The sequence below is a fragment of the Melanostigma gelatinosum genome (assembly GCF_949748355.1).
Source record: "Melanostigma gelatinosum genome assembly, chromosome: 13".
Classification (NCBI taxonomy): Eukaryota; Metazoa; Chordata; class Actinopteri; order Perciformes; family Zoarcidae; genus Melanostigma; species Melanostigma gelatinosum.
In genome coordinates, this window is record NC_136646.1 from 18,910,366 (window position 1) to 18,933,280 (window position 22,915).

At 44.9% G+C, this 22,915-nt stretch overlaps 1 protein-coding gene across 1 annotated transcript in view; it reads right to left on the bottom strand.

Annotated features, from left to right (window-relative positions):
• Window positions 1–7,911: 7,911 nt before the first annotated feature.
• LOC306787153 (Na(+)/H(+) exchange regulatory cofactor NHE-RF2) overlaps window positions 7,912–22,915 on the bottom strand; it is a 31,507-nt gene continuing 16,503 nt past the window's right edge. Inside the window, exons 3-6 of the mRNA XM_079282214.1 lie at window positions 16,642–16,872; window positions 10,294–10,447; window positions 9,487–9,605; window positions 7,912–9,371 (exon numbers count right to left, since the gene is read on the bottom strand). Of these exons, the coding sequence (XP_079138340.1) occupies window positions 9,207–9,371; window positions 9,487–9,605; window positions 10,294–10,447; window positions 16,642–16,872 (669 nt within the window). The 3' untranslated portion in view covers window positions 7,912–9,206. The remainder of the gene's footprint in view (window positions 9,372–9,486; window positions 9,606–10,293; window positions 10,448–16,641; window positions 16,873–22,915) is intronic.

Below are 22,915 nucleotides of genomic sequence, written 5' to 3' on the forward strand. Positions count from 1 at the left end.
CTCTTATGTGCAATGTTCTGCAATCACTCCTGCTGGCAGTGAGGGTTGTGGTTTTTGGAAAATGGTGCTCGTCCTATTGTCCTACATTCTCCGTCTTATGGTTCTGTGAAATATTATCAGCTCTGTGGAAAGTGTAGTGATACGCAGGCATGGTCGTAAACGTTCCCACTGTGTGCGTTTCGACTGATTCCAATCCTTTTTAAGATAACAGGCAGGTGTATCTATAGCAATGTGTGTGTGTGTGTGTGTGCAGTCACAGTATGTGTGAGTGCATTTGTTTGATAAAGAATTGACCTCTAAGGTCACTGTGGAGTGCAGATCATGAGCTCTGTGGACAATGCATATTTGCATATGCAAATGTTTTTCAGTATTTTGTCTTATTTGTGCATGTATTTCAGTGCATATTTTTGTATATAAATGTGTCCAACAGCGCGTACTGGTTGTGTAGATGTGTGTGTCAACGGCTCACGGGACGTTCGACTGAGTGACCATCTTAGACAGTGAGTCAGACGACTGTAAGCGACTCTAATCTGGGCCACTTGGGTTTGGTTGTAAGAAAAATATGAAATCAACTTCGTTGGTTGTCATGGTGAGTCAGATTCAATTATGCAACAAGCAGTGAAAAATGGTTTCGGAGAGAGAAAGAAATGCAGCGAGAGAAAGAGCTACGATGTGTGCCAGCTGATCTGTGAGGTATCAACGTTGAACTTATTGAACCAGATACGTCGGCTGAGAACGCATTGTTATTAACAGTTTGTGTGGGGAGACGGAGAACTGTACTCTTTTCAGGATGGATCCTTTGAGCATCTCTTTTTAAACATTCAAAAATAAGTCAACGAACAATGAATACAAGGTGTTTTTGCTTGCAATAAGTGAAAAAATCTGAAAACTTTGCTTGAAATAAGATGTAATATTTAGACCTTTCAAGATTAAAAGAGATCTTGAGTGTTACTTTTTAGGTGATTATGTCACATATAAAGTGTTATGAGATATTTTGACGAGTAATTAGACAAATGTAAGATTTCTCTTTTTTTGCGGTGAATTTCTTCAATCTTTCATCAATGGATCAGAATGCTATGTAGAGATACAAAGTCCTGACGTCAGCAATTCTGTTCCATTCGCTTCACTAACTTGACGCAAGCTCTCATTCAACATTTCTTTAATCTGTCTGTGTGAAAAAAAGAAGCAGGTTCACTTTAAATATTCTAATCACAATGGATTTAAATACAGCACTTCAGAAGTTTAACCCTTTGTAAAATCAAACAATGATTATTTGTTAGCATAAAAAACAGCAACGGGTCTCATGAATATCTAACGGTGTAGCCGCGCGGGTATAGTTATGTTACATATCAGCAATATATACCAACTTTTACAACTTTTTACTTGTAATTTTCTGCCTAAAAACGATATTAAGTCTCCTCCCCCCTGCTGTTATGACAGACATAATCAGTAGCTAATCCATCGTCAGCCCGGGTTCTGAACTAACTGACTCGTCCATGGACTAGCCTCTTCTATTGAGTCATGAAGGTTAACCTGCAACAGTGTTGGACATATAGGCAATATTATATAATTATCATCTACATTGAGATATATGGAGTATACTGCACAACATACCGCGGAGAAAAACTATGTTTCACAGCTGGATTCTGAGTTATTTAACTTATAAAAATGTCATTGGGATTTGGAATGAGGTTTACTTTCTTCTGGATCAGAACCTGAAAGTTCAATCTGAAACAATCTTATCTATAATGTGCTGATCTGTATGTAAGTAGGTTCTAAGAATCTTGAGTAGGTGTATTGGCCCTGGTTGCATTAAAGAGTGGGACTGAACCAGCTAGGCACCCTCCCAAATCAACCTGTCAATCCTTCATCCCTCTCCTCCTCCTCCTCAGCTCCACCCTGCATTAGCAGCCTTACTTGGGCAATCCCCCCCTATTCCCGGCCTCTTCATCCACCCACCCTTGACCCACACCCGGGACATTTGAGGTCATAACTTAACTACACCTCATCCGTGCATGGACCATGTCACTGGAACCCAGTCCACATTTCAATCATCAAGTCCAGTAAAAGACCAGCACCTCTTAACCGAGCTCAAAGCAGCCAGAATGGATCCACTTGACTTTGACTGGTCTGTCCTTATTTTCTCTTTCCTATGCTCCCTCCCTCCCTCTCTCCTACCTCTCTGGTATTTATGTGTTGGCAGTTACCGTGGAGACAAGACACACAAACACTGTGGCGGTAGACAGGAAGTGCTGCGGAACCACAATGGCGTCACTGCGGCTCTGCGCTCGCTCTCCCCCTCTTTCTTTCTCTCGGTCTGCCCCAGCCAGCATGCATGCTATTATCCTTAGCAAGCTATATGGAGACCACACTGCACTCTCTTTCCCCCTGTTCTCTCTCATTGCTCTCATTATTATTAGCATTGCTTTTTCAGCTGTGTCTCTCTCTCTCTCGCTCTCTCTCTCTCTCTCTCTCTCTCTCTCTCTCTCTCTCTTCAACTTTATACCACATTAGCTGGAAAATATCTGTCTGATCTGCGGTGTCTGGAATGCCTGGTTGATGTGCTGAAAAGCTGTTGGGCTCCGACCGATTTAACTGCTCAACCTGTCTGCAGGGCGTTGACTGTGGAGAAGCTGTAGTCCCGTTTAGAAAAAACTGGGTCAAGAATGAGTTTGTGTATGTTTCGGAGATTGTGAGAGGCCTGTGAGTAGATGAAAAACATCAGTGTTGGTGGAAGTCAGGTTACAAGTATGTGTGCTTTGTATTTGACCGAGTTAACAGGTGAAGTAAAAGGTAGATCTACAGCGAGGGCAGCGCCAAAGAGAGAATAACAGGAATGTGTGTGGTCCTATTGCGGACTCTTACATCAGACTGGCATTAGTGTACAGTACACATCCCTCCTGTTCTCCCTCTGTCTTTTTTACACATCACAGCTCTAAATATACTCTGGAAAAAAACCCCTTGAGAAGACACCGCCCTCTCCCACTCCACATGCTAAAAATATCCAGCCACCTTTACAACCCCCTCCTCGCTCGCTTTTCTTTCTGTCCTCACTCCCCTCATTCGCTTCACTGCTGCCCCTCTCACTTGTTCACATCTTGCACTCAACGCCAGTTCATAATCTTATAAAACTCCCAACTCTTTTATGTGTTGGGACTCCTTTCTTTTGTTTTTTGTCCTACTTTAAATCCTTTTTCTGCTTCCACCTCTTCCCTCTATCGCTCTCCTCACGCCGGCGTCTTCTGCCAGTCCCGCAAGGCTGCTTTGCATTTCTGCTGACATAGACAGCCATCCATCCCTCCATCCATCCCTCCATCCATCCCTCCATCCATCCCTCCATCCAGCCAACCAGTCTGTGGACCAACCAGCTGACCACCCTGCCGGCCAGAACAGATGAGGTCACTGAACAGATGAGTTCACTGGACACACAAACGCAGGAGAAACCAAGGAGGATTTTTTTTGAAAACAAATCAAGGAGAGAGATTGTCCCACATTGTGGGGAATTTGGATTGGTTTTCCAGCCATGCTGCATCCATAAAACACAATCCACAAACATAAAAGTCAAGAGAAAGACAGGAAACAAGAAACATCCAAGAACATAACAATACAACTGATTCCAAAATAGATAAAAATTGATGCCAAAGTATCATCAGTGTCTTATATTTATTAACCAACTCTGTCTATGGGAGGATAAAGGTCCGAAACAGCAGTTGCATAAACTATTGTGAATTGAATGCTGGTAGAAATCTTGTTAATGGCACTGTGTTTGGAAAAGAGGAATACGAAAAAGACATGAACGGGAATAATGAGACGTAGTTGTGCAACTGGCCAATACATGTGTTTGTTTTTTTCCCTTTGAGGAAGTGATTAAAAGCAGTGTACTGTACACGTAAGACAGTAATTGTCTGTCTTTGTTTTGTGTGTGTGGCGGTCAGCGAGAGAGGAAGCCTATCTGTCGCCATATGTCGTTTCTGTTCCTCCGTTCAACCGCTGACATCATCCGGAGTGACACGCGGCCGGGTGACTTCCTCCGTCTCATTAATCACTCGTGTGTTAACAGGCGTCCACACTCCAATTCCCGTGCCCTTTACAGCTCCGCACCACATTCTGCCCTCCCTCGTTAGCTTCGCGGCTCCAACATCAGCCGCCGACGCTCTTTCCCAGCTGGCCTGCCCACCAAGCAGTGACCTCTGACCCTCCTCCTTCTCCCCACCATCAAAACCTCCACGCCGGGCTGTCTCCACCTGCTGCTCACCTGCTGTGTGAGGGGTGAAATCAGACGAGGATATGTCGATCTAAGCGCCAAATCACAGCAGAAGTTCTAGTGACAGATTTCGAGACGTCGAGAGTATACTTTTTCATTTACAGAGACCCAACATTCCTCCATTAGTAAGCATTTGGGCGACGAGGAAAAACTCCCTTTTAACAGGAAGAAACCTTGACCAGAACAAGGCTCTGGGTGGCGACTATTTGCTTTGACCGGTTGGGTCAAAAAAGGCATCTTGTTTTTAACTGGAGCTTTGTTGAAAGTTGAAGTGTGGACTTTGGCTCTCCTGCACTGAAACTGTTCTGAAACTGTGGAAATAGAAGAAGAAGAAAAAAAAAGTCAAACAACCCACAACCGTTGGAGGACAGGTGATACTTCTAGTGTGTTATCTCTGCGCAGATAAACCTGACAAGAAGGATCAACACCGGGCTCTGATTGGCTGATTTGAGCTGAACCTTTGCATGTTGGGAGGTGCAGAGAGAGAGATTGAGAGTAGGGGAAAGTTACATGCAAAGAAAAAGCGACATGTTTGTGTGATTCAAATTTTGGAAGAGCTGATTATGGTGATTATGTATATTGCTGTACATTTTAAACATTACTTGGCAAACAATCATGCAACTGAATTTTAGTACCAAGGCTTTGGCACTATATCCCGGTGTTAAAGCTCACTACATTGAACTGAATGAAGAGGACACGAAGAAGATGGAAACAGGGAGAGCCATTAAGTGGAAGCCAGTAGTCAGCTTTGTGAAGTGGAGCGTTGAGAACTTGCAGTACATCAACTTTTATGATACTGTAAAAACACACAGATACATCTTTGCAGGGAGATGAAGGGGGTCCGTGCACTGGCCTATTTTCTGCCACTCTGTCAGGGTGAGCGGTAGCCAAAACACACATTCGGTGTGGGATGAGCCGTGCAAATCACAGCCCACACACGCACACATACATCTGCAGACTCCTCAGTGTAAATAAAGTTCGTCATCTCCACCTAAAGGACTCCTCCATGAAGCAACAAGTCGTGGGAAAATAAACGCATCAGTCAGAGGACGGACACAAGAAAAATCAAACTACTCCTTTTCACAATGCAAAAACATTATGTAAAAAAAAAAGAAAACTGGTTACTTTTTCCAGTTCGTCACTAAAACAGAGATTTGTAAAATCAAATAAATGCAAAGTTTGTGGTACAAAACCAGGTGGCCTTTCTGAATGCGTAGGCGTCAGACAATAAATGGGCGGTTTAGCAAGTTAAGCCAAGGTGTGCACAAACTGGGTGTGCCCGTGTGTGTGTTTCCGCTACCCCCACCCATGTGAAGTGTGCTCTTGGGAGAGGGAATGTGCCCGCACTCTGTGCCCTCTGGTGCGTCGCCTTCCCTCCATTTTGGCACATGCGAGCTCCCATCCCAGCTCTGTCTTTGCCCCTGTCATCTGTCTTACCCGTCTTCCTGTCTCACTTTTCCCTTAGTTTCTTGATTATTTTTGTGGTGATCATCAAACTCGTTCACCTCTCTGTTCCTTTTCTCTGCCCTCTCCCTCCCTGTGCATGTTGGTGTAGCTGTCCTTATTTGGCTTCTCCTCGAGTAAGTGGGAGTGTGAGTATGAATGTGACTGTGTGTGTGTGTGTGTGTTTCCTCCTGACTGTGACTCACTGCTTGTCTGACTCATGAGCACTAACAAAAACACACCGTTGCCATGGGGAGCCCCCTCCCCCCTCCTCCTCCTCCTCCCCTTCCTCTCCCATCTCTCTCTGTCTCCCCCTCCCTGTCAGCCTCTGGTTTCTCTCTCCTTGCGGGCACCGCTGCAACCCAGGCAGCCCTGGCACTGTTACATGGGTGGCACTCTGACGTGGGTGGGATGGTGATGGTGAGGAGGTGGGATGAAAACAGAAATAAATAAAAATAAAGTAAAGGTGAAAACATTGTTTAAACAGAAAGGTTAAAGCCCAGGAGCCTGCAGGAGGACAGAAGCCTAACGGTGCGAGACAAACAATCATCTATCATCAATAGTAAGTAGAAAGGCTTGTATTTGCTGAGACAGGCTAAACAGAAAGTGGCCACCTGTGGCTCTATTCTCTGCTTCTGTTCTCCTGCTTTTACTGCTCTGAAATTGCAGACGGCTTTGAACTGGGCCTGTCCTTTCATGTGCTAGCATCACTACTTGGCCTTGCCATAACCTCCAGGGAGCTTGATAATGTGCCCACGTGTGGCGTTGCATTTCAACAAAGATCAGGTATGGCACTGGAGGCACCCACGGCCTCACGCTGCCAGTGTTTGGCTTACTTCCTGGATGTTAAATGCTGGTGGTGCGCCAGCTAGTGGACAGAACATATGTTTCTTCCTTACTGACGTATTGTGCTGGCCCATTCTTGGGTCATGTCAGTTGACATTATACATTCTCACTCAGTCTTGTCCTCAATTTCTCATTCACACTAAATACACACACACATACACACGATACATGGCAATCCAGATAAATCTTTATTTGTTTTCTGTGGATCTTTCAGATCATTGTGAGGAGTGTTTTTTGGTTTGCATGTTCCACATTTTATCGTATTTATAAGAAGTGGCAGGCTATTTGATTGATGTACTACAATAATTATCGTAGCACCTGTTGCGCTTATCCATAGACTTTATTTATTGTATTAATCAGTTGTATTTACTAGGCTGTCGTCTGTAGAAATGGATTTAGATTTCAACATCAGGGATCACTTTGCTGATTTTGATCAACACCATGAAATGTAGTATTGTTTCTCAGTACAATTTAACTGACTCACTTTTGACTTCTGTTTAACTTTTGTGTGGCCTGAAAGCTCTCAGCAGCTTAACTACTGACAGTCGGCTGAATTGTATGAGAACAGGCTGACACTGAAATTGTACGCTGGCATAATCCTCAGCAAGAGAGACGGAGGGAGCGGTGGTTGAGAGGGAGAGAAAGAGAGGAAACGGGAGCAAATGGGAGATATTGTAGTAGCCCAACCAATAAAAGAGACCAATACAACTGAGGAATGTGAGAGGATGAGATAGTTACAGACGCACAAAGAGGTTCAAAACAAAGTACCAGCTTGGGCTATTCAAAAAGGCCATTGTCACACTTTATTGAAAAAATGCAACCTGCCATATATACTGTATACTTATACTGTATATACATCAGCCATGGTAACACAGAGTATTTTTTGTTGTGACTGTCAGAACAAACAGAGTGATGTAGAGATGAATCAAGACACCGGCTGAGCGAATGCACGGGCACAAAACAAAGACAAGACGTCCACATGTATGACTCTCCAACTCGCAGGCCCTCCTGTTGGAATGTATTTTATCAACACTGGATTACGGCATTTATACCTTCTCCACACACACACACACACACACACACACACACTGTGCTCCAAACGTGTGTATGACAGCTGTCCCTGTGTGTGTAGTAATCCTCAGTAAGCTCCCTGGCTCCCACAGTCTCTCTCAGTAGATCCTCCAGAGCATCTCTGACCTCACTGTGAAGCCGCTCCTACACTCCCTCCGCCCAACAACCTGCTCTCACTCATGTCCATCACATCTTTTCACTCCAACATACTGCTTGCTGCTTTCGTTCCTGGCCCGTATTTAATTGAAGGAATGGTACGACATTTTTGCGAAATACTCTTATTTTGGTGGTTAGTTAGATGAGAAGATTGACTGTGTGGTACATATGAAGCTACTGGAAGTAGCCAGTTAATGTAAGGTAAATAGGTAGCAGCTGGTTAGCTTAGCTTAGCATAAAGACTAGACACAAGGGGAAACTAGCCTGGCACCTCTAAAGCTCACTCACTAACATGCTGTATCTCGTTTGTTTAATCCGTACAAAAAACAAAGTTGTTTTTACTTTGCAACTTTGTGGCGGACTGTTGCTTGGTTACTGCTCCTAACGAAGAAGTTGTCAGACACAATCCGAAAAAACAGCCAGGATGAACTTCCACTCTGTTTAGTTTAAGTGTCAAACGGATCCTCTATTTGTGGTGCAACTTTGCCCTCTGCTGTTCACATCAAGCCTCCTCCAACGATAAATTCCTTCATCGCGTCCTGAGAAAACGTTCCTTTCTTCCACGTCCCAGTTTCCATTGTTCACTTTATCAATACCGGTACATGTATTGTTAGTGGTGCATCCCTTATGCACATGTACACTGGAGCACTTTCGGAAAAGAGGTTAGTGGTGATACATTACTAAGACGGAGTGCTAAATAACAAGCAACATGAATTATTCTTTGAATAAAGCAGGGCTGATCTGATGATCAGTGAATGAACTCTATGTAAAAGTACAAACACATGTCGGAGACATCACACACAACCAGTGCACACAGCCATCCTTTGCTTTGTGGGGGATTATTATCCAACATCTGCGTGGGCTGGAGGGTCTCAACTCTTTCACAGTGATCTTCTGCCAACTTTGGGATTCCTCTGGCTGATGGGCCAAAACTCCCACAATGTCCACAATCATTATTGTCACAGTGTCCGTAAAACTCTTTCAATGCAGTCCATGATGACGGGTTACTGTTTTTAAAATTTGTTTTTATAGTTGTTTATACTTTTTAAATATAAAAATAACTGTCTCCCTCATTTGTTTGAAACAAGTCTCTTAAGTAGGGAGAATAAGAGGGTTAAAGTAAAGGAAAAAAGGATTTCGGTCAATTTGTAACGCTCCGACCTGACACAAGTACACGATGCTTTTAAAGATGCTCTTCCTTCTGAACATTGTGATTTTCGCAAATTATTCACAGTTTTTGCACTCAGAAAGCACTTCCTTTATGTTGTACTTTGAAGAGGTACAACTTATTCCTTTTGTCACATGTAATTCCAGGAACAAAATATCTTCCGTTGTATGGGGGGGTGTTGGTTCTTCCTCGTCCTCGCAGAGGCCTGCAGAGAGCTCACATTTCTGGTGTTTGTAGTGTCCTCGGGGACGGGAAGCCTCAGAAGTTGCTGAACAGCTCGTATTTCTTCATCCAGTCCATCTGCGGCGCCTTCTTCTTTTCTTTGGAATGGACCTTTAACTTTTCTTCTGCTGCCGTAGCGCTCAAACTCAGGCCCATCTCAGCGAACGGGTCCATCAGCAGGCCGCCATCATCATCCGCCAGCTAGACGGGAGATATCATTGGAGACGGAGAGACAGACAGAAGCGTTGAGGGTACTGTCTTTCATGTGAGACACCAAAGACCAAATACAGCACCACGCATGAATGCTCACACCCACCTGCGTGCTGTTGCCCTGGCTGCTGAGGTCGGAGTGAGTGGACCTGAAGGACTGTGTGGTGGAGCTGCCGTTGATCTGAGGGTTAGGGGAGCCGTTGGATATGGACGGACCGTCATAGTCTGTGAAAACAAACAAACAAGCCAAGATATTGTCGTTTTTCACTAGTGTATACGTTATCATCTTTATACATAGTTCATATTCAAAGGGACGGGATCTCGGTCAACAGATGTATGTCTCAAAGGTCTGTTGTCATGCATTTTAAGGTTTGAGAGTGTTGCATGAGTCAAGACCTCATGCTTAATTTTACAGGTCCATAGATACCTAAGGATTTCTAAGTTAACCAGGAAGGACGATGCCATTTGATTTTTATTCTAGGGAAAATCAAGACAGTGTTGAATTAGCTTACTAACTCAATTGTTTAATGTCTATCCAGACGAGTATCTCACATCCTGTTACAACAACAACCACCACCTTTATTAATTCCAGGCACAGAAACTCTTGCATGATATTTCTTCCGGCCATGGAGTTGTTATGGGCCCAATTAATTTCGAACGATTGAATCACTCTATCAAATAAGTCAAAGCATTTAAAACACAGCTGCACAGAACGTTTCGAAAGAAAAATGTATGATGGGTTTTGATGTAGCCATTTTCCAGGAAATTTTCTTTAAAAAACGATGAAACTAAAATGTTACACAGATGTGTTGACAACCTCATTATTTGCAGTAAAATACCTGCTTGGACTTTCTAATTGCCTAGTTGTCTCCTAAAAGTTTATACGTACCACACAGCCTTTTGTTAGTCCTACCTCTGAGATGGCTGACCGCGGGGACAATCCCTCTCCTCTTGAAGTGTTCGTCGGTTTCTGAGTCCACCACCAACAGCCAGGTCTCATCTCCCCCTTTCTTTATGAAGGCCACCACCTCCGCATGCCGCATACCCTCGATGTTCACACCATTTACCTGGAGAACACAGAGACAAACATAAAGGGTTGTTTTTGTAGGAAGGAAGGATCTTTTTAAATGGTTTGGTTGGTTGGTTGTTATAGCCCTTGGTTCTCCATCATGAGGGGCAAGGGTGAAAAAAACAGCACCAGCGTGCAGAAGTATTTAGGGAAGTCTATATGGCACTACATCTCGCCTTTCTCCACTAGAGACGCACCCTAGACAGCACTTTATCATGTTTTATCTACCGCACAGGGGCATCCAAGAGGGCACTTTTGCTGCAAATGAAGGGTGAATGTTATGTGCGTACACTGAGAGGAAAAACTGCTTATGAGGAAAATGACAGTGTTACTTCCTGCACTCATTTTTCTTTTTTAACCGGGGCAAAGATCAATGAACGCCCATGACATCTGTAGATTTGAATATATGACATGTGGCTCTGTTTGTGACTGAAGCTTCATAATGCAGTTTAATACAGTTTACTTTTTTGGACACGTTTCTTTCGAAGGGGGTCGGTCATCCACTGCTTTGTTATTACTTTTGACTCAACTTTTGAGTTTAATTCAACCATATCACATCGTTCACTTTTACTTTTCTTAATTTATTGTCCCGCTTTGTCTCAGAAGCGCTCAGTAAATGTACAAGACCAAAACATGTTGGCACGGCCGACCAGAACCGTAAGGTTCCCAGTTAATTGTGATTTCTGCTTAAGAGACATTTACAACCAAATCAGATTTTTCCAACACAAAACTCTCCGGGTCAGTGGGTTGGTTACATTCAGCTTTATTTTGAATATAGCATCTGAATGAACCTTCCCATCACTCTTTTTTTTCATTGTTGACATTGTCAACAAACACTGTGCAACCTCATTTGTCCACTAAGTGGAGCCCGTGTGAAAGGGATTTCACCGATCAAGCAATATTAGGGCCAGAGACAGTCCAACAGAGGGACAGAATGACTCTGTGTGCATGTGACTGACCATCTATGTGACAATATTGCCCTAGAAAAACACAATAGCCTGTTATTGCTTGCTCTTATCAAGATGCTGCGTGCATTTGGAGACCTGCTTTGTCTAGACCTTGGCCTCTCTGAGGCAGGCAGCTTCGCGTCACGCCAAGTTCGTGTTGATACACAATCAATTATTGATGGCTCTCCTGGGCTCCCGGCTATAGTGCGGGTTTCAGGTGTCCGAGTCCTGAGGGGGAATTTGTTTAAAATTCACCGCTTGTGACAAGATGGGACGTCGTGAAGAAGAGAGGAAAACAAACTCCTCAACTTTTTGCTCTCATTTGTAGGTGAGAAAAATAGGTGGGAAATAGGTCTGTAGGCAAATAGGTGCGATGAGAGACTTTCTGGGAAAGGAGAGCGAGAGAAAGAGAGAGAGAGTGGAAAGAAGACAACACAAAGAAAGAGTGGAATCAACAGATGGAAAATGTGAACAGCTCCTCAGCTCTCTCTCTTTCATATAAAAAAATCGATCCTTTTTTCCCAGGACTCATGACAGACAGATAAGACAGACAGGGACACAGACAGACAGTTTGATACAGAGAGAACAAGCATCTTTGTATTCAGCCAAACAGCAGGTGTTGGGTCATGTTTCACAGCCCTTCATTAACAGTCCATCCCACACAAGACAATTCACTCTGCTCTCTGTGCACAGGGCGAATTAATACACGCTGTAGGAACAGTACAGACGCTTATTTCTCATGGGACTATCCTTCTGGGAACCTTTTAATACTGTGTGTGTGTGTGTGTGTTTAAGTGAGTGTCTCATCAAAGCCAAGGAGAGTCCAGCCACCTGACGTTCACTGGCACATTTTTGACGTGGTGTGTGTGTGTTCGTGTTTGTAAGAGCAGCTAGACTAACCTCGGATCAAAACACCTGCACCTTCACACGTTCAATTCCAAGAAAAAAGGGGTATAGCAATACATTTCTCTCTTTCTGCCAAGGGGGATTTCTACTTTCACTTGGTTTTAGATTTTATTTCTTGTACCATAAATCCTAATTCACACACACACACAGGCACAGATTCAAAATCTTTGGTATCCAGTTTAGTGTCGAGGCAAAATCTCATAAGCTCCGTTTTTACAGAGACCAAGCAGCCAACCATGAGAGGTGATTTAGATGTTGACAGGAATTGAAGCCTGTTGAAACTTCAGGACCAGGACAAAAGCTGTTATAGGTAATGCATGACTCAGCAACCAAATTTAATTGATCAAATTAATTTAGCTACGGATTTTGGTAATAAATTAGTGGGAATTTAATGTTCCCACAACAGCTTTCATGTTTGTTTGTTTTTTCCAGTGGAAAGATTACTTTTCATTCTGTGCAGAAAGAGTTCATGATCTCTTAGCACCAAGGACACTGTTTGATGATTGAAATGAAGGACAAAGGCTCTTGCAAAAGTAATTTTGTCATTATTCATTGTCCTTGCCCCTAAATTAAATGCCTATTTATCTCTGCCTGACCACAGTTTGAACAAAACTAGTCTTGCCAGAAGCTCTGTGAGGCTGTACTGAGGCACAGCGGTGCTTTGAGCTAAATGCTAACGTCAAAATGCTAAAGAGTGACAATGACAATGCTAACATGCTGATGCTAAGCAGGTAAAAAGGTTTGCCATGGTCACCCTCATGTTAGCATGCTAACCTCTGCTAATTAGAAGTTAAGGCCAAGTAGGCTACAGCAGAGGATGATGGGAATTCATTCGTTGTGTGGGTGTTGGTCTTAAACCACGAATGGCGCTGAAGGAAAAGTCAGCGGGCCGCCTCCCCAATAAAACATCTGCACAAGATTTTGTCAATCCATCAGGATTCATCCTCTGGGGACTATGCATGTATGTACAGCATTTAATAACAACTCCCCCCTCCAGTAGTTATTGAGACATTTCAGTCCGGACCAAAGTGGTAACACACGCGACGCTAGCATGTTTCTAAACAACATCCTGGGCTGGCTTTGTAAGAGATTTCACACAGGTGTGAAATCTCTGTGAGCTGATCTGTGGCCTATCATGAAATTAACTCCAAATGTGTTTGTGGGTACGGCTCGTATGTTCATTGATGTCACCCTCGAGTGTGTGAGAGGTCCAGAGTATGCACTGTTGAGCGCAGGCAGAGCAGAGAGGCCGATTCAGTGGTGTCACTGCTTCTGCCAAACATGTCTGCCAAACGCTAGCTGCCGCTGATAGACCTCCAGTGTAATGGGGCGTGGTGAGAGAAGAAGACGGCGAGAGACAGAGATCCGTGTCATGGCTGTTCACCTCGCTAACAGGCTGCTGACAGATAACACAAACGCTCTCTTGACGCATGGTCAGAGAGACGGTTGCACGCACACACACACACGCACACACACACACACACAAACACACACACACACACACACACACACACACACACACACACACACACACACACACACACACACACACACACACAAATAGCAGCCAACTGCTAGATTTTTCAGTCCAAACAAAACTAATATGCTGGGATCAAGTGTTTTAGCTGGCGGAAATCACATATTTACCAGTAAACTTAAAGTCTCATGAGGTTGACTTTACAGTGTCCCGCAGGAAATCTAAGATAATTGCAAAAACACTTCAACATTTTTTGCAAACAGTAAACATTCATATGAAATAACAACAAGGTGAATAGAGTTTAAACATCTTTAGACATTTTGTTTGTTTGGAACAATTCAACTTGGGCTGCAACCAACCAATCAATTGCTCTCGATTAACCGTTTAGTCTGTAAAGTGTTATCGTGAAAATATAAATTCAAAACCTCACACTTTCTTCCTTTTAGTCCAACTGTCCAAAATCAGAAGATGAAAGCAGTAAATCTTAACATTGGAAAAGCCACGTTTAAGAAATATTCATTTTTTAATGCTTAAAAAAACTAAACGATTCATACCAAATTAGTTGCTGATTAAGTTTTAGCTTTGACTATGGGCATTTTATCAGATATCTTGTTCTATTTCATATTTTTATATTTGCTTTGGAAATGTACATGTGCATCATGCAAATAAAACTCCTTTAATTTAACTTAATTTGGCCTAAATGTCATCTTCAATTTACGTGTCCATGGAGAGACGTAGAGAGGTAAGTGACTGTCATCAGTGACCTGGTACAGGATGTTCCCACACACTCTCATCAGCCGTCTATTGTTCCAGTGGAGCATCAGAACATCAGTATTTTAATGTCACTGAAAAGTGATCGGCAACATTCTGCCTTTTACAGACGGCTGTAGCTCTGCTTGGTGGCCCTGATCATAGTTATCAGACCACGGTTATCCGTTTTTTAGTCCATACATTTTATATTACAGTTCACCATTTCGCAACGCACATCATAAAGTTTTTGACTAATTTCCTACCTAGAAATTGTCTTCCATCTAGTGAGTTCACTACAATATGAAAATCAAATGCGATGACCGAAAATTAAAAAAAAAAAACTTTGTAATTTGTCCCCGTCTCTAGAAACTCCAATACAAGACTCAAGAGTTAGGTTAGAAGATTGATATCCCTCTCATATCTGTGTGGTAAATATGTAGCAGCCAGTTAGCTTAGCTTAGCATTGAGACTGGAAACAATTAGCATGGCTCCAGGCCGTGTCTCCTTGCAACCAAGACGTCGTTCCATTTCTTGGCGCACAACTTATACTTTCGTTTTTGTACGGATTAAACAAAACAGATATAACGTGTTACTTAGTGAGTTTTTCATTACTTTTGGGCAGAGCCAGGCAAGCCCCCTGTTCCCCTGTTTCCAGTATATGTGCGAAGCTAAGGCTGCCGCCTCCAGCTACACACAGGAAGCATTTTAAAAACAGGCCCTGCCCTCAACTGTATCAACTCATCTCAACTTATCATGCAACACAAAATTCATCTTTTTGTTTTTGTCAAGCAACTTTAAAGTCCCTGCATGCTGATCTTTTTTAAATGTTGTCATGAACTACCTCTCAAATGGAAAAAATAGCTGCCTGGAACGTAAGAAAATAAACAAAAAATTGTCAAAAATGTGCAAACATGCAAAACATTGAATTCATTTGTTCCTTTACATTTTGGGAGATCCGAAATGAACTCTGTTTCACCTCACTATCAGACCCTACCAGGGTGCTGTTTGGCTTGTTCTGCAGCGTGGTCTGGACACTGATGTACAGCCAGCGAGGCCAAAGGTCATGGGAATGAAGGGTGAATGTTGTGTGTTTACACTCAGATGAAAAACGACTTATGATGAAAATGATGTTACTGCCAACATTTGAGAGATAAAGCACTCTGTATATTTGATCCTGATAAGGGAATATTTTAAGAATTGTCCACAGATGACTGACTTTTATTTGTATTGTCGTATTTAGCAAGTCTCCAATATTTCAGGTGCTCTCCCTCTATCTTACTTGTGTCATCTTTAAATAATCAGTTGACTTCTGGTGATGTTCTGAGCAGCCGAGAGCTACTGGACTTGAAAAGCCCTGGTAGGCAGCGCTGTGTGTTGGCGTGTCAATATGCACGAGAGAAGGTCATCTAAGCAGACATGTACATTTATTTGGAGGTAATGGATAGGATGGTTGTGTGGAAAGGTGAAGAACGTGCAAAAATCAGGAGCGTTGCCACACACAATAGACGGAAAAAACACGTTCCAAAGTGGCAAGATGAAGCGCTACAAGAGGCCCCTCAAGGGATTTTCACCACACACAGTAAATCATATTATTCTCTGACACGTACCAGACTAAACCAGAATCATTTCTCAATAATCACCTCATTAGTGTGCGCACATATTTCATGATCTCCTCATTCCTCTGCCCCGGTCTGCAAGAGCATGTGTGCATGAAAGCGCTCACATAATGCTCAATATTCTTCCAGTTTATCACTTCTACTGTGGAGGTTTCCCCTCACCCCACACACATAAAACCCCTCAAACCGCTCACACAACACCGACACACAAGGGGTGTAACGTTGAATCTGTTTATGTCACATAAACATCTGCATTTCTGTATTCAGACCTGCACCAAAACCTGTTAGAAATCATCTCGACTGCATCGTTTTCTATTAAGAGTGTTTTCTATTGCCATCTATGCTCCCCATGACCTGCCACCAAAATAATTTCACCACTTATACTAACCAAATAATAAAACATGATTTCTAACCGGACCCCATATAAAACAAAAAAAGAAGAAGTAAGTCTAACTAACGCTGTCATTTCACTCCATCCACGCTCCTCCGTCCTTACCTCTATCAGCCTGTCTTGTGGCCGGAGCCCGGCGTGGTCTGCAGGGGATCCTCGGTCCAGGGAGCGGATGTACTGTCCGGGCCTGGATCGGTCACTGTGGAGGTTGAAGCCGTAGCCCGTGTCAGAGCGCATCAGGTGGCACAGACGTGGCGCGACCTCGGACGGGTCGACTGGGGGCCGTGACTGGGATTGGGCCTGCTGCGCTTGGGCTTCAGCCTGGGCAAGAGCCTCCTGGAAGAGAATGAGAAAGGTGTGTACTTGTCTTTTATACAGGTAAAAAAACAAACAAATATACATTCAAAGGTTCATCCATTAGTTCACGATGACAAAACATGTGAAGAAGATGGCAGAAGAGCTCCATGTAGAGATGGGATCATTCTCAGCTAGGAAGTGGCGTGAAACTACGCCACAACATTGGTATTTGCGTCGTTTAAAATCTATAAAAGAGATCTAAATGCTGCAGCATATGTAGGCGGGACATTCTGTTGTCTGCAGGGCATTTTAACACAGCAGGCGACTTAATCACACAGCTGAGTCACTTTACCCATTTATAACAACCGCTTTGTACACATGGGTTCATGGTCTCAGTTGGTAGTTTCAAGTCTTCTTCAATACAGCACGATGTTCATTTAGTAAAAGATGGTCCCATTTAGAGTAAAATAGACGATAAAGCAGGTTATGCGTTAGGGCGGGGCTACCTTGTGATTGACAGGACACTACCACAGTGTTGTTGGATCTGGGTGTTTTCGTCTCAAAACTTGAAGCCTTTCACAGTGTCTTTTCAGTTCATGAAAGTCAATCGTAACCTATGAAAACGTCTCATTCAGGTTTCGGTTGTACTACGTGTCACTTCTGGTTCCAAAAAACCAAGATGGTGACGGCCAAAATGACAAATTAGAGGCTGTAAAACCGTAGTCCACAAATCAATGGATGAGGTGGCTTTACCTCCATGTCTTATAGCCTAAGATTATAAGGCAATGCAATCCAAATCGCAATGTATGCTGTGAATGAGATACAATAATTGTTCACGAATGCACTTCATTCTTTGTGGATTGCAGAGCCATCGTCCTCATTATGTTTTCATTTTGTGCTGCCACTCAGTAATAGAACAGATTTGATTGTAGAGCTTGTTCTGGAGTGAATTTGTCCATTTCCAGCAGATCACTGAGAGCTCCAACAGCCTGAGTGAAGACGAAGATAGAACTTGTATCATTTTACCTCGAGCTCCGCAGTGTAAATCACACTGATTTACCACCTACACACTGGGAAAGAAATGTGCAGTGAGAGAGATGATAGCCGGTTGCCAGCTCTGTAACCTCAGCTGATATTAGCTGTGAGGCAACAGACAGGTAGAGTGGGTGTTGGGCGACCAAATATGGGTCTACATACGGTGCACATATTGTGTGCATAGGAGAGATCTGCAATCATATTACGCAACGTGAGAAGTTCATTGTTTTCACTGTATGCCGGCTAAAAATACATATGAAGTATGTGGGCAGGGTGAGAGAGAGAGAGAGAGAGAGAGAGAGGTTCTGTGGTGTGGAGAGAGGAGAAGATTGTTTATGATGTATTCTGAAAAACAGTTTGAACTTATTCATTTGTTTGAACTCTATCTCGCCTCCTATGTGGTTACTGCAAATTCATGTTAGGAATCGTGGCTGACCCTCGATCGCCACAACACTGCCTGCAAATCTACCTCGACTGTTTAAAAAACAACACAGGTGGCAACATATCATTTAAATTCAGGCACTGAATTCTTTGGGAATTGTTCGCGGGGATCTGGGCAGCTTGCCCTGAGAATGAGGGAGAGAGAGAGAGAGAGAGAGACAGTAAAAGCAACTCTCATGAATCCCTCAAGATCTCCCTTTTCCTGGCTGGAGATGAGGTGCCTGGGTTGGGCAGCTGGGTTAGAACTTCCAAGGGGGAGGAAAAGAATATATTTAAAATCAAATTAGCATCGAGGCGAAGGAGAAAAATGGCAGGAGGAGGGAGAGGAGGAAAGGAACAAGCAAGGAGGGAGAGAGTGCGTGGGAGGGATAGAAAATGAGATGCAGCGAGAGGATTGAAAAAGAGAGTTCAAGAAAAGAAACAGTGGAGTTAAGAGTATGCAGAGCCCGGAGAAATACAGCAGATGAATACAATAAATACAGAGCAGTAGAGAAAAATCAATGACAGAAGTTTCCAGTCAGCGACCACGGGGAGGAAAAGAGTTTTCAGTGGAACTCCTCTAACATAAACAGTGAGAGTAGCACAGCTGGGAGTCATTATGTGGGGGAGACGCAAGTGTCTTCCAATCTAACCTCGGACTGCCTCTCAATGCCTGTCCGCCCCACACTAATCACCCCCTGGGGCCGGTGCCATCTAATAAAGCCTCAGTCTTTGACGTTTGTGTGCATTTCGATCTGAACAAGCTTAATTGTGTCGGTGATGGAGGGTGACAACGCGACTGTGTGTGTCCTCTGCTCTTTACTGATGGCTGCAGATGTCTGACTTGTGTGTCAACGTGAAAAGGACAGCGACTCCTTGGTTTGAAAGACGTTAAGAGCGTCAGCCAAAGAGGCTTAGAGGGCCTGAAGTTGCCGCACAACCTCTCCGAACCGAGAGGCCAATCGAATTAAATACAGTCACCATGTTTGTTTGAACTAAGGGTGTTGAAAATTTTCATGTTTTTTTGTGAAAAATGTTTTGATTGGAGAGGGAGAAAAATGAGATGTAATGTTTTCCCCCCCTTTGTCAGCAAACAAGCGTGACATCAGGAAAGCGGCCGGTTATCAGCACCGAGTCCCGATGGGAGGACCCGCTGCAGGAACTATTGGGGAAACACCGCAGTCGCCATGTTTTGTTCCACACGCGTGCATGTTCACATGGAAAATTATCCAATAAATCAACGTGGCTTTTCCATAATGGAAAACAACATGGAATATTTCACACCCACAGCAGAACATTATGGAGTTTGATGCCCCAACACAACACACACACACACACACACACACACACACACACACACAGACACACACACACACACACGCATAATTTATTTATACACAGGATTAGAAGCTTTTTAGACGGGACATTTTTGCTGCCACCACCACATTTTATTAACTAGTAGCTAGCTAGCTAAACTAATGTTAGCTTTGTTAGTTGGTTGAAAACGCTGTCTATATATCGATATTGCATCATATCGTGGCACGAGACTATCTTATCTACTGATTGTGGATATCGTAGTATCGGTATATGGCATAACTGTTGTCTTTTCCGGGTTTTGAAGGCTGCATTACAGTAAAGACATGTCATTGTCTGAACATAACAGACTGTTCAGCCTGTTCTGTTATTTGCCTTTATCCACTTAGTCATTACGTCCACATTACTGATGATTCTTTATCCAAAAACCTTCAGCACCGATGGTAATTTGTGTGTCTATCTGTGTATTTCCCTCTGCATCCGACTGCTGGCAGCGGCGTTGGCAGTTGATGAAACTAGATCGCACCTCGTTGAATAATTGAGCGGTGGCCGACTGCGATGGCTGGATCACGACCACTGTTAACCCTTTCACAGCCAAGGATCATTTGCTCACTGTTGTCCCACAACACAATGAAGTGTACATGGTGTAACAGCCCCCGGGGTGGTCAGGGGTGTTACTGGACAATATGCAATACTTATAAAGACACGGAGACTTAAAGACGTGGCAATCAAATACTTTACTGGGGTATTGGTAACGACACAGCAGCCACACAGCCAATACAAGTCCGTTAAGCAAGAGAAGGGTCTAGGTGCAGTTCCGGGGTCTGATACACAAGGCGCAATTCTCGTACGGTCCAGGGATTGGGCAGGGGCGTCGTTCTCCTCCAAGCAGGGGTCAGTAGCCGGGGCCAATCCAGTTGGGGTAGTCTTCCGTTCCAGGGTCGTTTGCTAAGTAGTCTCACAATATCTCACCGTCTTGAATGGTTTCACCTAAGTTACTCCTCCAACTTCACATCTTCCTTCTCCTTTTATATCCGCCCATGAAGCTCCACTGGCCGGCTCTCTCAGGTGTGCCTTGTTGCGCTGATTGCCTGCTGGCACTAAGGGAGCGTGTGCAAAGTGCAATCCATTTCTCTCTGGTAGTCTGTAGTATCTTCCTGCCATCACTACTCCCTGGGCTCGCCCACCCCGGCTGCCACACACCCCCCCCCTTAAATCTGACCTGGGGGGAGGACTGCTCCAGGAACACCAGGCGTCCCTGCGGGACAAGGCATCGGCGTTTCCGTGAGCGGCACCGGATCTGTGGACGACAGAGAAGGCATAGGGCTGCAGAGACAGAAACCAGCGGGTGACCCGGGCGTTATTTTCTTTATTTCTCGACATCCATACCAATGGGGCATGGTCGGTGACCAGAGTGAACTTTCGTCCCAATAAGTAATATTTGAGCTCGCCCAGGGCCCACTTGATGGCTAGGCATTCTTTTTCCACTGTGGAATATTTCTGTTCCCTGGGCAAGAGTTTTCTGCTGATGTATGTTATCGGGTGTTCCTCACCATTTTGTACTTGGGCCAGGACGGCGCCTACCCCGGTCTCTGATGCGTCGGTCTGGACCACCAACGGTTTCTCAAAGTCCGGGGTCACCAACACTGGTTCTGAACACAGCACCCTCTTGAGTTTCTCGAAGGCCTCCTCTGTCTCTGCTGTCCACTGGATCCGCTCTGGCAGCCGGTTTCCTGTTAGGTCCGTCAGGGGAGCTGCAAGGGAGGAAAAGTGGGGGACAAATCGCCTGTAATAGCTCGCCAGTCCAATAAATGCCCTTACTTGTTTCTTGGTGAGGGGGCGGGGCCATTCCCGGATCGCCTCGACCTTCCCTACCTGGGGCTTGACGCAACCTCGCCCAATGGTGTACCCCAGGTAATCCGCATCTCGGAGGCCGAGGCGACACTTTTTGGGGTTAGCTGTTAGCCCCGCTCCCCTCAGGGCTCGGAGCACGGCGTCGACCCGACGCAGGTGGGTCCCCCACTCCTCCCCATGTACGACGATGTCGTCTAGGTACGCCGCGGCATACTCTCGGTGGGGCCGAAGGACTTGGTCCATCAGCCTCTGGTAGGTAGGTGGGGCCCCGTGTAGACCGAAGGGGAGCCGTTTGTACTGGTACAGCCCCTCGGGGGTGGCGAAGGCTGTCTTCTCTCTGGCCTCGGGGGCCAAGGCCACTTGCCAGTAGCCCTTCGTGAGGTCCAGGGTGGTAATGAATCTGGCACTCCCTACCCGTTCGATCATCTCGTCCACTCGTGGCATCGGGTAGGCGTCGAATTTGGAGATCTGGTTGAGCTGGCGGAAGTCATTGCAGAACCTGACTGAGCCGTCAGGTTTGGGGACGAGGACGATGGGGCTACACCAATCGCTTCTGGAGGGCTCGATTATGTCCGCCTGCAACATTTTGCGTACCTCTGTCTCAATGGCGGTCCTCCTGGCTTCTGGCACCCGATACGGCCTGAGACGTACCTTCTTCCCAGGTTCGGTATGTATGTGATGGTGGATGAGGTCGGTGTACCCCGGCTCTGGAGAGAAGACGTCCCGGAATCGGTCCACTAGCTCGCGGAGGTCTTGCTTTTGGCTGGGGGTCAGCTGCTCTCCCATGGGGACCTCTACTGCCTCCGTCTTTCCTGTGGTGGGAGGGGAAGAGAGAGAGAGGGAAAATAGGGCCTCACGGGCCACCCATTTTTTTAGCAGGTTAATGTGATACACCTTTGTTGGATGTCGTCGCCCTGGTTGTCTTACCCTGTAGTTCACTTCTCCTATTTTTTCCATTATTTCATAGGGTCCATTCCACCGAGCCAGGAATTTGCACTCAGATGTGGGGACTAATACCAGGACTCGGTCCCCCGGGCTAAATTCTCTGGGCTGGGTTCCCCTATTGTAGACCCGGGCTTGGGCAGTCTGGGCCTCGGCCATGTGTTCTCGAACCATCGGCCAAATTGTTGCCATTCTCTCTCTTACCTCTTCCACGTGTTCCACCAGCGTACGGTGGGGTGATGGCTGGTGTTCCCAGGCCTCTTTGGCCAGGTCGAGGAGTCCCCGGGGCCGTCTTCCGTACAACAGCTCGAAGGGGGAAAATCCCGTGGAGGCCTGGGGAACCTCACGAATGGAGAACATGAGGAAAGGGAGCAGCTGATCCCAATTACGTCCGTCTGCCTCCATGGCTTTCCGGAGCATCCGTTTCAGGGTCTGATTAAACCTCTCTACTAGGCCGTCTGTCTGCGGGTGGTATACCGACGTTCTTAACTGGTTTACCTTCATTAGCCCGCACAGG